This window comes from Mustela lutreola, chromosome 10 (genome assembly GCF_030435805.1).
Source record: "Mustela lutreola isolate mMusLut2 chromosome 10, mMusLut2.pri, whole genome shotgun sequence".
Taxonomy (NCBI): Eukaryota; Metazoa; Chordata; class Mammalia; order Carnivora; family Mustelidae; genus Mustela; species Mustela lutreola.
This window is the reverse complement of record NC_081299.1, coordinates 72700869-72719183: the sequence shown is the minus strand read 5'-3', so window position 1 is coordinate 72719183 and position 18315 is coordinate 72700869. Positions and strand designations below refer to the sequence as shown.

Here is an 18315-nt window from a genome sequence, read left to right as displayed (position 1 = left end):
TCTTCAAAGATAATCTCAGGCATGCACTTGATAAGAGGTTAAGCTGGAAAGCATATACCTTGGTACTTGATTTATCTGAAGTTCAACTAGAGAGTCAACTATTTTAAGAGTAAATTTAAACTAAAATATTCTAAGATGAAATATATCTATTTTCTATAGTGTTGTATGGAATAGAAACTTGTATTCCAAAATTTCAGTGTACTAAAGTTTGAGTTAGAGATGAAAAATAAATTGTATTCTACTAGCTTCATTACAATAAATGCCTGAAGTACTGTAGGACTTATGCTCTTATTTTGATTTTATTAGTTTAATATATGATGTACTTTAATATACTATTAATAAACTTGGCAAAATTTACTCTTACCATATGCAAAAATGATTTTGTGGCTAGAATAAAGTATTCTTTGATACTTTACTGCAACATTGTATTTTAGGTGTTTTAATACTATAATACTTAATACTTAAAATACAGTAACGCTGTAATTTAGGTGTCTTAATGTATCTTTAAAAAAATTTTTTTTAATGCTGTATCTTAAAAAGGTATGTGGTTCTTACATTTTGTCAGGCTGATCTTTTTGCCTCCAATTTGAAGAAGATCTCTGAACAGAAGGAAATATTAACAAAAGAATTAGACACTTTTAAACGTGTAAAAAAAACTTTGGAACGTCTTCTTAGAAAGACAGAATACCAACAAGTAAGGGCTCCTAAGCACTAATGTAATAGATGTATTTCTCACTTGAAGGATTTGCTATTTCTTAAACTGTAGAAATTGAATTATTGGTAAATTTGAAATGGAAATAATTCTTGAATTTTTGTTTGAAGTGGAAATCATTAAACTAACCCTTACTCTTAATGTTTCACAAATAGTTCTACATGAAAGCAGCATGTTTTTATAGGAAAAACACTTATATTTTCTATCTCAAAATTTTTCATTATTTGTTAAAGTTCATCTCATCTGGTTACGATAAAATTTTCTTAGAATTTAAGCTCCTTTGTACCATTGTATTCATACATGGATTAATCTTTGGTGGCTAACAGTTTTTTGCGAGATAATTCATATACCATACAATTCACCCATTTAAAGTGTACAATTCAGTGATTTTTAGTGTATTTGCAGAACTGTGCAGCAATCACCACAGCCAATGTTAGAGCATTTTCAGCACCACAAAAAGGAACCCCATGGCCTTTAAAAGTTTGCCCACCACCCAACCCCACCCACCCCTCCTTACCCTATTATCTGCTTTCTGTTTTTATGAATTTTCTGATTCTGGATATTTCATGTAAACAGATTCACATAAAATGTGGTTCTTCACAACTGCCTTTCATTTAACATAGTGCCTTCATGGTTCATTCATGTTGTAGCACACATCAGTGCTTCATTCCTCTTTATTACCAATAATATTTCATTATATGGCTATTCCATTTTTCACTTGTCCATTCCTCAGTTGATGGATATGTGGGTTGCTCCACTTTTGGGCTGTTATGCATAAAGCTGCTGTGAACATTTATTTACAAGTTGATTATACCCAAGAGAAATGAAAATATATGTATGCCAAGCAATTCCACTGTGTCCCTCTACATAAGTCTAAGAGTAGGCTTCATGTAGTCCATGAGCCCTCTGAAATTGTGTGTGCAATTTTGCATTATATGTACATGGCATAAATGCTTTTGAGTGAAAGGAATTTATAGCTTTTTCACATACTCAAGCAGGAGTATGGCCCTCAAAATGAATAAACATTTTTCTATGTTCTCATTTAAAATACCTACATAGAATTCCTTTACTAATGTGCTGTGATTCTTTAAAGAAAAAAAAATTCTTGGTTGCCAGAATTAAGGTTGTTTATATTTTTTACTATTATAAGCAGCCCAGTGAGCTTCCTTTGCATACAATATTTTTGTGGGTTTTGTGTCATTGGCTTGTACTGTCTGAGGTGTTATTTAGAAATTAGTATATAATTTCATAAACCATGGGCAAAAGATGATTTGGAACACTTAGGCAGAAGTCCATATGATGACCTTTTTAAAAATCTGAACAGTGCGTAATAGTTGTCCATATTAATTTCTTAAAAGATGCTTATTACTCTTTCTACTTTTATATGTAGAGAAATATGTTTGTTGATACTGATTTGTAATATCTTTTTTTCATAGGTAGGGGACAGTTTATCTAGCATGTTAGAGAAACTAACTGATAATGAAAGTGAAAATACTGTAAGTCTTTTTTATACTTCATGTCTATTCTGACATTTTTTACTTATATGCTGCTTGGTTTTATAAAATTAGCCAACATTATCCAAATTGTGGTTTTTCTTCTAACTCTTACATTATATTTGCTGAAGGCTCTTAAGAAGAAGGTACTTGAAAAGGAGACCTATATTCAAGAACTTTCTTGTTTGTTTCAGAATGAAAAGGTAAGAAAATTTTGAGCTTAATTCATTATATTTTCTTAATATTGACTCCTTTTCCTTCTTTCCATCCTGGTCCCCATATAATCAGAAATAAGCACAGAAGTGTTTTTATATTATTTGGATATTTTACAAGTTTTTTTGAAATTTCTTTTTTAAAGATTTTTATGGTATTTAAGTTAGAGTAATTGGGATAAATCACCATATATTAGGAACTATGAATAAATTTGTATTTCAATTTTAGTGTAAATTAAGGAAGTTTAGTGTTTGTGGGAGCATTTTAGATATAATTTACTTAGGCTAGGTAGGACTTCTTAAAAGGAGATTATTGGAGCCATTAAATAAAAGGGCAGAAGGGGACACAGCCCTATAGTTTTATATACAATATATAATGGGGTCATAGTTAATGTAAAATGGTACTTTACTTTTTGTCAACTTTTTAGATCATATCTAAACGTGGATAAAGTGAAAGATTGTGGAGAAATATATCAAATAACACGTCTTTTTGTTTTATCTGTTACAGGCAAATGCTTTGAAAGCTAACCGTTTTTCACAATCAGTAAAAGTGGTACATGAACGACTGCAGCTCCAAATTAATAAAAAGGAAGCAGAGAATGATAAATTAAAAGAACACATAAAGGTTATAAATATTCAGTCATTTTTATAGCTTAAGTGATAAAATTAATGAACAACTATAAAGCCCTTCCTTAGTTCTGGAATTTGGTGGTTTTGGAAGAATTCAATTTAAGTATTGCCATGAGAAATACATATTTGAGGCAGATCTTAAGATTTCTGGCCCTTCTAAAGATTTGGTTCTAAATCCCAAGATGGAAATGCTCTCTCTGTTTAATACCAGTCTAGGAGGAATTTATAGAGCTTGAATTACTTTAAAAATCTTTCCCATTATACAGTTAATTTATGTTTATTGTGGAAAATTTATAAAATGCAAAGGAAAAATTTAAGGTCATTTAAAAACACCAAAACCGTTATTAATATTTTGGGATATAGTATTCCTGTCTATTTTCTACATCTACATATAAATAAATACATACATTTAGTAGTCTGTCAGGAAATGTTTATTATTTTTATGTTTGCCACTAATGGTTAAAACTTTAAAATTAGTTACTTAGCTTTGGTGTTTAGAAAATTGAGTAACATTCTTGTTGTGCAGTTTTTTTTTTTATCAGTGTCATTAAGAGGAATATTTTGGCTTAAACTCAGTGGTTTTAGTGTTCCTCTGGAAGCCTCACAGGCACTTTGAAATAAGAACTTGAGGTCGCTATGACATGACACAAGCTAACTGGATCTATTGTCATTATTTTTGCCAAGAGAAAAGAAGCAGTGTTCTCGCTTGGAGAAGAGAATTGTACAATGATAATCCACACTGAGTGTGAGGACATTGGTGTTAAATTTCTGGTTGCTTTTGCACTCCTGAATCATGGCAGATGTTTGCAACCTGTGGCACGTTTCAAGACTGCGCTTGGGGTGTTTTGGCTTTTTTTTTTTTCTTCAAGGGTAAAAAGCTTTTGCCTAGTAAGGGGACATTAAGCAGACTTATGCAAAATTTATATTTTGTCCTTTGTCCTCCTACATGTGCTTTTAAGCACTTTCCCCCAGGATTCCTTGTGTCCTTTGCATGGATGTCATAGGGCATTACAGATGAACATGTGGATTGATACCTGAGATAATCATCTGTCACAATTTATCTTTTTTTTTTTTTTTTAAAGCTTTTATTTATTTATTTGACAGACAGAGATCACAAGTAGGCAGAGAGGCAGGCAGAGAGAGAGAGAGAGAGAGGGAAGCAGGCTTCCTGCGGAGCAGAGAGCCCGATGCGGGCTCGATCCCAGGACCCTGAGATCATGACCTGAGCCGAAGGCAGCAGCCCAAACCACTGAGCCACCCACGCGCCCCCCCCCCTTTTTTTTTTTTAAGATTTTATTTATTTATTTGACAGAGAGAGTGATCATAAGCAGGCAGAGAGGCAGGCAGAGAGAGAGGAGGAAGTAGGCTCCCTGCTGAGCAGAGATGCAGGGCTCTATCCCAGGACCCTGGGACCATGACCTGAGCCGAAGGCAGAGGCTTTAACCAACTGAGCCAACCAGGTGCCCCCTGTCACAATTTATCTCATACAAGTTTTAATTATGTCCTCAAATAGCAGTTGGGAAAATTTTTGAAAACATTTTTCTTCAATTTAAAAATGAAATATTAAGTAATTTTTTAAAGTTAATTTTAACAATTTTCATAGGATAATTTAGATAATATAAGACTAAAATCTTAAGATTTTGCCATCACATTCTCCTAATACTATGAGTTTAAATTCCTGTACAAAAAACCCTACTGTTTAGAAATAATTACAAGAAGTTGCATTATGTTACTGAATTCCCTCTAACATGCATTAAGTTATTGGGGGGGGGGAGTTCAGAATTTAGTTCTTCGATTTAGGTTTCACAGGGTTCTCTTTGAGTACAAAGATAATGAATTCAGTTTGACAACATAAATTTCACTTAATAGTTTGACTAAGTTGAGTCAATTCGTTGTAGTAGGTCTTTACAAAATTTATGTTTTAGTTCTCAGAGAAGTATCCTAAAGATACTTTAACCCATTTTTCTTTCTAGATCTTATAATATAGCAGTTAGGAATAGAATATGTTCACAATTTAGAAGACACAGAATAATTATGTTTATAATATGCAGCATGTAGAGTTCCTTGGAAATAGGGAAAAGCAAATAGTTGACTTTAAAATATATGTCCATTCATTTGGCAAGACTGCGAAGAGTTACTTATTTTGAGCTAACCGGCCAGCTAAGAGTTACTTATTTTGAAACCATAAAAATAATTTGATAGTTTAGTATACTCCCTAATAGTGCCCAAATGTGAGATAGGATAAATCTAGTGAGGAAAGTCCTGACTATCTTGTTCCAAAAAATTTATTTCACCTTGATGTTTAAAATGGCTTAGTGAAATGTAGCAGTTATTCATGGTGTGCTGATGACACCCTGTGGTTTCCTGGAGGAATGGCAGCTATATTTCCTGTGGAGTCTGTTCTCTTAAGTAGACTTACTCTTACTCTTTTTTGTTTTCCCCCAGTTACTTATTAAAATATTTTATGGCATTTTTTAGTTTAAGTAGATTTCAATAGACTATTTAACAGTATTTTGCTGCTTGTCTTAATCTGCTAAGTTCATTTTTCAGAGAGGGCTCGTCTTTAAATCTTTTTTTTTTTTTTATTTTTTTTAAAGATTTTATTTATTTATTTGTCAGAGAGAGAGAGCGAGTGAGAGCGAGCACAGGCAGACAGAGTGGAAGGCAGAGTCAGAGGGAGAAGCAGGCTCCCTGCGGAGCAAGGAGCCCGATGTGGGACTCGATCCCAGGACGCTGGGATCGTGACCTGAGCCGAAGGCAGCTGCTCAACCAACTGAGCCACCCAGGCGTCCCTCATCTTTAAATCTTATTCAATATGTACCTCATCTAAATTTTAGTGGAAGTTAAGAAGCATAGTTTTTTGGGCACTTGTGTGGTTCAGATGGTTAAGCATCTGCCTTCAGTTCAGGTCATGATCTCCAGGTCCTGGGATGAGTCCCATGTTGGGCTCCCAGTAGAGCAGAGAGCCTACTTTTCCCTCACCCTCTGCCTTTCCCCCTGCTTGTGCTCTATCTCTTAATCTCTCTCAAATGAATAAATAAAATCTTTTAAAAAAAGGACATAGTTTTTATTGATCATGGAATTAAATAGAAAACTGAGTCTTACTGTGACTCCTTCAATTTTTTTTCATTAAAATGATTGTCTAGAAATTTTAAACTAAAACCTTAACTCTGTAATAATTTTTTCAGTATTATACAACTTTTACAAAAAATGTAAAGTGTTAAAACTCAGGTCTCTAAATTCTTAGCTATTTAGTAGTCAAATACTTTAAATACAAAGTCTTAAAAATAATTAGAAATAAAAGCATGAGAGTTACCACACTAAATCATATCCATCATCTGCCCGGCCTATTATTCTGTCTCTAGTTATGTAAGGAAACAGTCATGCCAATTAACACCATCAAATTCAATGGATAGAAACATGGCCCTTGAACATCTTTTCACCCTTACTGTTATGGTTCTTATAGTTATTCATCTAAGCCTGTTCAGTCTTGGAATAGTAACTTCCATAAAGTTACTACTTATTGGGTAAAGCAGTATGTTTATTGCCCTTGATGTAACTTTTAAGAATCAAGATGTGCCCCTTAATTCCAGTAAATTAACATTTGCAAAATAAGCCTATCTCATCTGCATCATTTGTGATCTGTAGATACTGATCATATGTCCTTTAAGCCTTAATCATTGCAAGTAAGAGTTCTAACATATGTAGGGAGCTACTGATTCCTTTGAGTTTGTGTATTTTATTTTGGATTATCTCCAGCTCAATTATAGTTCTTTGATTTTCTTAACTAGTACCATGTATAATATTCTAGATGTGAAATTTTAACAAGTTCTAGTTAATTACAAAAATTTAAAGAAAGTTAAAGTTTAAAAAGAGTTTAAAAAAAAGCCTAAAAAATGTTTGTATAGTAATTGTATAATGTTACAAATAAACTTTGGTGAAACCAACTTCCTTTACTGTTTTGCTTTTTATTAATCCCATGATTAATTCTTTTGATAAAATCTGTGGAAGATTATTTACATATTTTTACAATGTTGACATAAACATTGGAGTTCTAAAATAATTTAAGTACTACTAATATTTTTTTAGAGCTTGGAAACCAAGATAACTGAATGGAACTTACAAATGAAAAAGAATAAGTATGAAGCTGTAGCAATGAAAGAATCAAGTAAGCAAAAAACTATAGCTCTGAAAAAGGCATCTAAAATTTACAGACAAAGGCTTAAATACTTCACTGGAGACATGGAAAACCTTACCTCCCAAATTAGAGATCAGGTAAGTATATACATTCTTTCTTAACCGATCTATGTACTTAGTTTGTATAGTTAACATCCTAATGCTTAATATAATAATTTTCTCTTAATTCTACTGATACTAGGAAGACTTTATTCACACTCTTTTGCTTTAGTCTTTATTTTGAAAGGTTTCAGAAAATGTCACATTTGCATATTGAATTACATCAGTATTTCCCTGGGAACTTTATTGAAGGATATATTAAAAGTGTCTCAAAGTGGGGCATTAAGAGGTTAAGCCTCTGCCTTTAGCTCAGGTCATGATCTCAGGGTCCTAGATCAAGCCCTGCATCCGGCTCTCTGCTCATCAGGAGCCTGCTTTCCGCTCTCTCTCTGCCTGCCTCTCTGCCTACTTAGGATCTCTGTCTGTCAAATAAATAAATAAAATCTTTAAAAAAAAAAAAAAGTGCCCCAAAGCATCTCCGGCAAGTTAAGAGTACATACAAATTCCCCCTTGGAAATGGACAGTGTACATTAGCATATGAAAGACCCTGAGTAGGCAAAGTAAAACAGCATAATGAAGAGTTTTGAACTCAGAGTTTCTCTCCACTTATTTAACCACAGAACTCTTGTTTTACCCACAAAACAGCTCTTGGAACTGGTTCTAAGGAACACCAGTTTGGGAACTGCTGATTTATGTTATTAGACCATATGACTCTATTCAGTAATTCACTTCATTTGAACTCTGTAATGCACTTAAAGCCATTCACTGACGTAAACACACCATGTGAAAGTTATCTTTGGGTATAGTACAAAGTTGAAAACTGGACTTAGTGCTTTGTTGTTTGTGATGAATTATTGTATTTATTCAATTAGCAGTTAATAAAATATTTACTCTTTTTAATGTCTCATGGGTATTCCACCTCTTAAGAACTGATGTTAAGGCTTACAGAATTATTGGAGGCTTTTAGAAATGACAGTGGGCTTACATAAACTTTTGTGTAAACAAAACAACTTAATATTTTATAAGCTCAAGTGTTAACACTTAAAGATGAACGACATTCGGAAGAATTTAACTAGACAAAGAATTGAGGACTAAGTTCATAATCTAGAAGGTCATTAGATGGAGTTGAATACCTGAAAATATTCTTGAGTGGTGAAGGTTAGTCAAGTCATTAACATTCTCAGGATTTTCCTGTTTAAATAGCATCGTGTGACACATACCCCAGATCATGGCATCTAAAGGCTCTTCTGCTTGTTCATCTTGTGACTTTGGGTGAGGTACTTAACCTCTCTAAGACTCCCATTTCTTCATCTATAAAATAGGAGATAGTAATATTCCTATCTCATGATTACTGGGAGGAATAAATGAGAAGAAGTATGTCAAAGCACAGTCCCTGGCCATCCTACATTTTTGCCATATTGACCTCCTTTCTGTTCCTCTTATCTGTAGAGTTTTAATGTTTGCTATTTTGTCTGGTTGTAATGCTCTCCTCAGGTTCACAATAGCTCGTTCTTTTTTAATCACTCAGGTATCTTTTTAATCAACATCTCTTCAGAGGGGCCTTTCTTGACCATTTTTTTTGAAGCAGTCCCTTAACAGTCATGTCATATCTTTAATTCTCTTCACAGCATTTATTTTTATAGTTAAAATTTCTAAATATCTTTATATTTTAGTATATTACCTAACCTACACTATACACACACACACACACATACACACCCACCAACATATACTTCATTGTGCAAATTTAAATTCATTTTACATGAAATATGAAAACAGAATACTAGGCTTTATTCAGCATATCAACAATATTTTTGTAAAAAGGTATAAACCAAAAAATTCTTGCATATAGTATATGCTCAATAAATGCTTTTTCTGTGACTGGATGAATGGTGCGAGGAAAGAAAGAAGCCCCCAGTAAATACTAACTGCTATCATATTATTACTTCTGGGTCTTCTGATTAATAATTATTGGTATTGTCTTCCCAGTGAGTTTGTCATTTTGTAGAATGTTAGGGGACACAATGACTATAGCTCACTAGGTGGGTTCGTAAAGACTAGATTCATTTGACAGTTACATATTGAGTGTCTTCTGTATGCCAGGCACTATTCAAGGCCCTAGCAATGAACAAAACAGACAGAAGTCTCTACCTTGGGGAGCTCCCATTCAAAGTGGTTAAGCCACTACTACAGTCTTCCTTTCTTTGTTGACAGTAACAGTGTTTGGGGACCAATGGGGGTGACCTCTACAAAACAGCTTGACATCATTATAGCAACAATAAATAAGGCTGCGTTATTAAGTGTGGAATTGTGGAATTGCAGAGAGCTTCTATATGTATCAGTAGAGGACTTCTTTCTCCTCTGATGCTTATGTGGTTGTTAGCATCTTCTATATATAGAATGCGGATTATAAGTTCAAGAAATAGGAAGGAAGTTATCTTCATTAGTAATGAAACATTGTTTGAAAATAGTTATATCAACATCCTTAACATGTTGTGTTAGAACTGCCACTATGTGCATATAAAACAATACTAATATAAAGATATTATCAACATTTACTTTAAAAGATTCCTAAAATTCAGAGTTGTACACTAAAATTTTCCATATAAAAAACTCCATCCTTTATAGGATAAGTGTTTCCTTGTTTATGTCGTATTTGTGTTTAGAGCCCTGCACAAAACCAAAGTGTTATTCAGTTACAGGATGAGTACTTGATGTATTTTTTAGGAAGCCAAGCTGTCTGAAACAATTTCAGCTTCCAATGCCTGGAAAAGTCATTATGAGAAAATTGTAATAGAGAAAACTGAATTGGAAGTTCAGATTGAAACAATGCAAAAGTAAGAAAAAAATTAAGAATCTTTTTCTCGTTTAATAAGGAGTGTTTTCAGTTCCTTCCTCTTTAAGCAGTTTGCATTTTGGTTCTTCTGGGTTACATATGGTGAAGTTTGTCCATATGATTTGATATTTTTGCTATTTATAATGTTAAAAACTTTCCTTATTCTAAAAATACAATAAAATGATTACCCACTAAAAAGTGCATTGGTGTTCACATTTTGAACTTTGTAGGTTGGTATTTGGAATTGAGTATGTGTCATCTATTATTTGCGGTTAAATGTTAACACTATTTTATCTTAAAATGGAAGTGATAGTTCTCTACCAAACAAGAATATGTAAGTAAGAATATATAACAGAGCTTAAAATAAAAACACAAATGCGTTCAAAATCCTAAAAATTATTTTTCCCTAAAGCACATTAATTGCATAACAAAGAAATTCAATGAGTAAACCTCCTTCTTTTATGCTTTGAAATTTATTACTGATAAACTAACAGTAATGAACCCTGATCATTTATTTTTAAATGTTTTGTTTTCTGTGTATTCTCTTCAGTATTATCATTGTAAACTACTATGTATCATTCACTTCTAAAGGTGAGTTATTGCCTCACTTGATCCTTTTATATAACCATGGCCCTGAGATTGTGTAGATGTATGTGCATGTGTGTGAATGAGAGACAGATGGCCACTGAGGATAATAGTTCAAACATTTTACTGAATAGCAAAGAGAATGTTGTGTAATTTTTCATTGGTATTATCAGTGGGTAATTATTGCTACTCAAGGTTATGCAGTTAGTAGCCTGATAGATAACTGCTTCCTGTTTACTTTTTCCGTGACTTGTACTTTAAAACTTCACATCCTACCAACATAATTTCAGAAACACACTTAAAAAGCACTATTTGAATGAAAATTTCTATGACTTTTATATAAAATATATCATTTATCTCATAAAGGCAAGTTACAAATCTTTTGGAAGACCTGAAGAAAGTGGAAGACCTTGGAAAAAATTCTTGTGAAGAAATTCTTAGAAAACTTCACTCAATTGAATATGAAAATGAAACTCTGAATCTTGAGAATACAAAATTAAAGGTAATATGTATTCTGGGGTGATGGCTAGGTCAGTTGGTGGAGCATGCAGCTCTTGATCTCAGGGCTGTGAGTTTGAGGTCCACATTGGGTGAAGAAATTACTTAAAAATAAAATCATTTTTTATGATAAGGTAATATGTGTTTGTGTCTGTATGGGTATATATTGTCTAATGACAGCTTAGTAGAAGTAGCTGGAATGGTAGCATGATTAGGATAGTACTCTTGAGTCATTTTGTTTTTTGTGTTTGTGAGGGTATTAGAGGATCATTATAATATGCAACTTCTAAAGCTACATATATATCCATATTTATATATGTATAAATATTTATATATAGATCACATATTTATATGTGATACACATATTTATATGTAGATCTTCAAGTGTTTATAGTTGTACACAGAGATTTATGTTAAAGTTGTTTTTAGCAATATTAAATAATAAGATTTATAGCTTGAATAACTGTCTCAACTTCTAAAAAATTTATTCTTCAATTTTAGCTGTTGAGTCATTCAAAATTACATTAACTTTAACGCGTAAGATTTTTTTTCTACGTGTCATGGTTACGATAGGATGTAACCTCAGGCCTGTTCTATTTGAAACCAGAAAGTATGTTCCTGGCTGCTTCATAACCAGAAAGAATTTTCCAACTTAATCAAATCCAAGGGGTGATTGGTTTGTATGTGTACCAGAGAAAAAAATGGGGAAGAAATTTTTATACTTTCTGAGAAAAAAAATTGAGTTCTCAGAGATACAAGTAACCAGATGAGACTTGATTAAAGATTACTGCATGGGGTGCCTGGGTGGCTCAGTTCGTTAGGCATCTGCCTTCAGCTCAGGTCATGATACCAGGGTCCTAGGATGGTGCCTCACATCAGGCTTTCTGCTCAGCAGGGGAGTCTGCTCTCCTTCTCACTCTCCTTCTATACTCTCCTTCTCTCTTTCTCTCTCAAATAAATAAATAAAATCTTAAAAAAAAAAAAAAGATGTTGCATCATTTTCAGTCTTTAATACTATTTTTGGAGGACAGTAAATAGAACACAGAAAAGAATCTGTGTAAAAAGGCCAGAGTTGGCAGTTCGAAGCAGGTATCACATCAAAGAACCAACCCTCTTTTTAGTTCTCTCTTCTGCCATTCCTAGGTTATGATCCTCATAATCCAAAATGATTGCTGGAGCTCCAGCCATTATAGCCAAATTTCAAGCAGTAGGATTGCAAGGGGAAAAAGATTAGTTATTATGCACCCCCCCTTTTTTTTTCATATCCTCTTAGGGAGACTTCCTGTAAGTTCCATACCTCTCTACTCTTCTACTTATTCAGGCACATGACCCCAACTAGGTATAAGGAAGACTAGGGAGTTTAGTCTTCTAGTTATCCTGGGTTCTAGCCAAATATAAATACTCGTTATTTCCTGCAGTTTATTCACATTTTCCTATATCTCTTCCTATAGTTTTAGTATATATACAATTTGGAATCATTTTTCCAGTACCTAAGACCTGCCTTAGTTCAGCTCAAGTGCTTCTTCCCCCCAAAGTCTTTTTGATTTGAATGAGTCTCTCCTTATAAACTCCCCAACTTTGTATGCCCAGAATGCCCAGGAAAGGTGTCACATACACTTAGCTCTCCATGAATATTTATTGAATGAATGCTTAAAATGTTTATCTTGGAAGAGGAAGCGATTTTGTTATGTTTATTTTCTTAATTTCCTTGATAACCTTCAGAGAGAAAGGATTAGAATAATATTTCATCAATTATGAATCTAATTTTTAATCAAATGGTAAGTGGAATTAATTTTAAATTACATAGGGATAAGAATCATCAAGTTAGTTTACATCTTATTTTCTATTAATAATTCAGAAACATGTATTTTTAATGCATTATTCTTTTGATTTTTGTTTAAGGAAAAAACCTAGGTGCATCTGGCATATGTTTCTGCAATGTAAAATTGCCTAGATGTTGTATTTTGTTACTTTTAATGACTTCTGAATAATTTTAGATTTTAACATTTCAAATGAAAAAAGGATCTTGCTGATATTCCTTCCAAGACCCAGTGACCTCTTCTCTTGAAATTGCAAGAGGTTATTTGCATGGTTGTAAGTTCTATTTGTTCATTATAAAGAGTTTAAAAAAAAAAAAAAACAGAAAAGAGTAAAGGGAAAATTTTAAAAATCACTGTAATCTCACAACTCAAAGAAACTAAAGTTACCATTTTACCATATAGTCGAGGATTTTGAACTAGTTCCAGGGTTTTTTTTTGCTACTAAATAAAAATGTGGTTAGTTTCTTTGAGTTTTTTGCCTGTTTCCTTAGGATAAATTTCTAGGATTGTAATTATATGGTCAAAAGGGAGGCTAATTTTTAGTGTTATGCATTTCCAAATTACCCATCATATGGGTCCTTATATTTTTTTCCAATGCAAGACAATTTTAAAACTAATCTCTCCAAATTTGATAGGTGATCTCATCTAGTGTTGGGGCTTTAAGTACCATCTATATCCTGGGGCTCTCCAATTTATATCTCTTGCCTAGACTTTGCCCCTGAATTCCAGACGTATCTTCTATGGCCTACTTGAAACCTCCACTTAGATATTTAATAGGTGTCTCAAAGTTTAAAATAGAGCTCCTTTATTTCCCCAAATGGTTCATCCTACAGTTAGCCTCATCTTGTTAATGGCAATATTATCTGTCCTTCGATCTGGTTTTATCCCTGACTCCTTTCTCTCCCACTTGCTTCCAGTCTGTCAGCAGATCTGCTTCACATAGATGAGGATTTGACTACCTCTCCCCAACACCACTGCTGTTGTCCTGGTTGAAGTCATCTCTCATAGTTATGGTGACTTCCTGAGCCCCCTTTGCATCTGCCCTTGCCGCTATAGTCAGCTTTCAGTTCACCATAGCATAGTTCCCATAAAAATGAAAGTCAGACCATGTCACTATTTCACCCCAAACCCTCCAGTGATATCTGGATAATAAACACCTACAAAACATTATTCCATCTGGCTTTCTAGTACTTCTCCCACCTCATCTCCTTCCATTCTCCCCATTGTTTTCTCCCTTCCTGGCACACTGGCCTTGCTCTTTTCCCCCTAACTGGCCAGGGCTTGTCCCACAGTTGCCTTTCTCTGTGGGAATTCTCTTCCCTCAAAGAGCCACACATCCTTTCAGTGTTTGCTCTAAAGTCCCTTTCTCCGGATGCCTCCCTGGCCCATCCACAACATTTTATTTCTATTCTGCTTTTGTGTATGGTATATTTTACTTCATATTCTTGGTTTTTGTGAATTCTAATGATTTATAAAATCTGTTTATTTTTTCCTTGCTAGACTACACTTGAGGCTTTGAAGGATGAGGTGATTTCTGTTGAAAATGAACTTTTAGAATTGCAAGAAGTAGAAAAACAACAGAAAACCCTTACTGAAGTATATAAAACTCAGGTAATTATTGCACTGATTTTGTTGTTAAATTTTGTAGGCAATTTAAAACACAGTACTTTTTCATAATCTAAAGAAGCAGAATTGAAGAAAGGTAGAGCTATTTTATGATAGAACATATGTCCCATATTTCTTAAAGTCCCACATATTTTTATAGTAGATGATTCTACTGATTCTTGATTCAGACCTTGGCTGTGTATGTATTGGCTATTCCAAAAAGTAGATCTAAAGTTAGTTATGTAGATGAAATGTGAATCTTATGTATAATCTTGTTAAACTTAGTTATATTGTCATTTTAGATGTTTAATGGCATTGATTTAGGGTCATTAAAACTCCGTACTCCCTCTTTCCCAATAAATAAAATTCTGATTTACTCACATGAAGGACTTGGATAAGAATTGTGAAAATATATTTGGAATAGAGCTATATTCAGTGTTAGTTTATAGAAAACCTTATATTTTGAAAATGAGTATTCAAGAAAAACTTTATGAGAAAGATGGGACTTATGCAGGTCCTTAATGATGGTACCAAACTGGTCAATAATGAGCTGGGTTTTGCTGGAAGAGAGAACATTTGAATTAAAGAATAAATAACTAAAGGTAAAAGCTTAAGGGGAGGGCATCCTGTGGATAAGTAGGAAGTTCATCTGGATGGTTTAGATGGGAGGATGGAGTCAAAACATCCAGGTAGAATCCTGCAGTCATGCAGCGCTTACCAGAGGTAGGAAGGAGGTGTGGTGGACTGTGGGCCTGTTACTGAGAATGCCAGCTGGGTGTTTGGGTTTAATCCGTCAGCAAGAATAATGTGCATGTTCTGGGCTCTGGGCTTTGTATAAAGGCCTCAGAATTTTTTTTTTTTTTTGAGCATTGCTTAAGTGTAAAGTAATTGGTTTGGGAGCCAGTTTATAAATATATATATATATATATATATAAATATATATATTTATATATATTTATATATATATATATATGTATGTATGTATTTTTGTTGTTGTTGTTGTAATAAATCTGACTTTTCTTAAATCCACATGTGGACAAATATGTCAGCAGATTTCAGTTACTCCTTAGTCTTCAGATTTCTTTTTAAAAATTATTCTTTAAAGTGACCTTGACTTGCAAATAAAGATCTCTAATATTCAGGCTTAAGGGGAGGGTCTAGAAATATGTTTCGGAAAAGACAGGTAAATCATAAAAGAGTTGTAGATTGGAGTAGAACACTGAGCAATTCTTCTATTAAAGTAGGAATAACATTAGATAAAGATATTGAGGGTGTTGATAGGGAAATAATGATTTGTTTAAAGATTCAGATGTTTAGTTTTTTAATTTATATTATGGTTTTAATTAAATATGTTGTCCTAATATATTTTATTTTCAGATACAAAAATTACAAGAGGCAGCAGAAATGGTGAAAACCAGATGTGAAAATTTGCTACATGAAAATAACCTAATTACAAAAAACAAAAATAAAAAATTAGAGAAGGTGAGTTTGATGTTTTAAGCAATAAAATAATATTTATATGTTTTGTATTTTATGAATATTATACATATTCTTTCATTATAGTCATTTTCTATAGTTTTGATCTAGAAATTACCTGTCTTTAATCTCTGTAGGAGTTTGTTTTCTATGGAGATAGTGTTTCCTCCAGGCTTGAAATGTTTATTTGTGTGAATGTTTTTCTACTTTTTCCTTAGTATTTGAAAAATAGCATAAATGTTTAATTTTTCTGATATAAGAGCAGATTCATATATCTCAAAAAAATGGTTATCACTTATCACTGGCTTCATCAGCCATAAGTTGCAAACTTGAATATCTCTCATTTTTAATCCCACCTTTTTGTTTTTGGTACTAAATCTTTTGTGTCTAGAAAGTAAAGTAAATATTCGCTGTTAAATGCTTTTTGGAAGAAAAATATTATTTAAAAAAGCAGCATCGTTTCCCTTTTATCACCCCATTGCAACAGAATGAGGGGAAGGCCAGTGTTGGCAAGTTATTTTGTATTTGTGAATATTTTTAACTTTTTAAATGAAACCGCATCCCTCTTCCGGTCTTCTCATGTTGTTTTGGTAAGGAAGTAGTGAAAGTCATAGGGCACTGACTCCCGGCTGGAGAGGTCATGGGATGTTAGCAGTCACTTCCAACTGAGTGTAATAAGGTGACTGTCTCTGGGTTGCCCCCACATCTTGGGATTGAGAAGTCTGAGTGAGGCACAATGTGAAGAAGAGGTCAACCAGAGTAGGCATTCCGCTTGTGAAACAGAGATAAAGATAGCCCACCAAACATGCAAGTTACTACTTTCTTAGAATTACTTTTTACCTATTTTTAGCAGCATGTCTAGCATTTTATGTGTCCTGGTCTCTCTCTCTCTCATGAGACCGCAAAGCTGTCCTCTTTTGCTAGGCAGAACTGTAAATAAAACATCTTATTTACATCAGCCTATTCAGGAGGCTGATGGGGCAGAAGCCTGTGATTTTCAGATGCCGTGAGTCACAGTGTCTTCTAACTGGTATTAAACCAGAAAAGTCATTTTTTAAGATGAAATTTTTCCTTTTCCTTTTCCACTGGTTTTCTCATGGGCTCTTAGATATTTGGGGACCCAGAGGTAAGCTTTGTTCTTATTTTTTTTTTGTGATCAAGAATGCCAGATGTGCTCGGTAGCTCTAGGTGTTCCCTGTTTCAGGGAAAGACTCTGGGTCTTGTGTTTTTCCTCCTGTAAACATCCTACATGCCGGGGAACCTGGGTGGCTCAGTGGGTTAAAGCCTCTGCTTTCGGCTCAGGTCATGATCCCGGGGTTTGGGGATCAAGCCCTGCATTGGGCTCTCTGCTCAGTAGGGAGCCTGCTTCCTTTCCTCTCTCTGCCTCTCTGCCTCCCTGTGATTTCTGTCTGTCAAAATAAATAAAATCTTAAAAAAAAAAAAATCCTACATGCCATATGTCTGTTTTTTTTGTTTTGTTTTGTTTTGTTTTGTTTTTTAAATTAACCATGTAAGCATTTCTTAGAGGTGCTTCTTGTCACATCTCCACAAAAGTGCCACGGTGAGGCACTGCAATGACCAAAGGGGTGAATGTAGGTAAATTTAGAGACTTGCTCAGAATTATTGTAATGATGAAATGGCAGTCCGCTGAAGACTGATGATATGAGCTATCTTGGCATAATACCGTAATCCCACCAGCTGGACTAAGATGAGTGCAGCAAGGCTGTTTTAATTGAAATATCTGAGTTACAAGATTGAATGACAAAGTGACAGTTACTTTAGCCTAACGGCTGGATGGTAGCAAATGACCATACCAGCGTTACTAGTTATGACTATGCTTGAAGATAAATGACAGGAATCAAAAAGTTTGCTTTCCTAAGTAGGTTAAACATTCTCCATGTAAGCTAATATGACTGTATGCGTTGAGTCAACAGACTTTCTTTAAAGACTATTTAAAAACTTCGAATTCTAATGTAAGTAACATACAGTGTTGTATTATTTGCTCAACAAACTTTTTGAAAACCAAAGTACAGCCCACTTTTGAGGTACGTGTTCTTGTTAGCCGAGTCTAATTTACCGTTTAATCATATTTATTTGGTTCAATCTTTTTGTTTAAAACCATTATGCCTAAAATACTTATTATATTATGAGCATATCTAGTGTTTAAGATAGTAAAAACATTAATGCTGAATGTGTGACCTTGCACTTGTTT

General features: G+C 33.8%; 1 protein-coding gene across 9 annotated transcripts in view; it reads left to right on the top strand.

Moving 5' to 3' along the window:
• Window positions 1–18315, top strand: part of ODF2L (outer dense fiber of sperm tails 2 like) — a 63724-nt gene that overhangs the window by 8542 nt on the left and 36867 nt on the right. For 8 of the 9 annotated variants that reach the window (XM_059135739.1, XM_059135743.1, XM_059135735.1 and 5 more), the window contains 9 exons: window positions 566–694; window positions 2149–2208; window positions 2337–2408; window positions 2926–3042; window positions 7137–7322; window positions 10011–10120; window positions 11071–11206; window positions 14523–14633; window positions 16005–16109. In XM_059135739.1, coding sequence (XP_058991722.1) covers window positions 566–694; window positions 2149–2208; window positions 2337–2408; window positions 2926–3042; window positions 7137–7322; window positions 10011–10120; window positions 11071–11206; window positions 14523–14633; window positions 16005–16109 — 1026 coding nt within the window. The remainder of the gene's footprint in view (window positions 1–565; window positions 695–2148; window positions 2209–2336; window positions 2409–2925; window positions 3043–7136; window positions 7323–10010; window positions 10121–11070; window positions 11207–14522; window positions 14634–16004; window positions 16110–18315) is intronic. The other variant, XM_059135742.1, reaches the window with a different exon arrangement.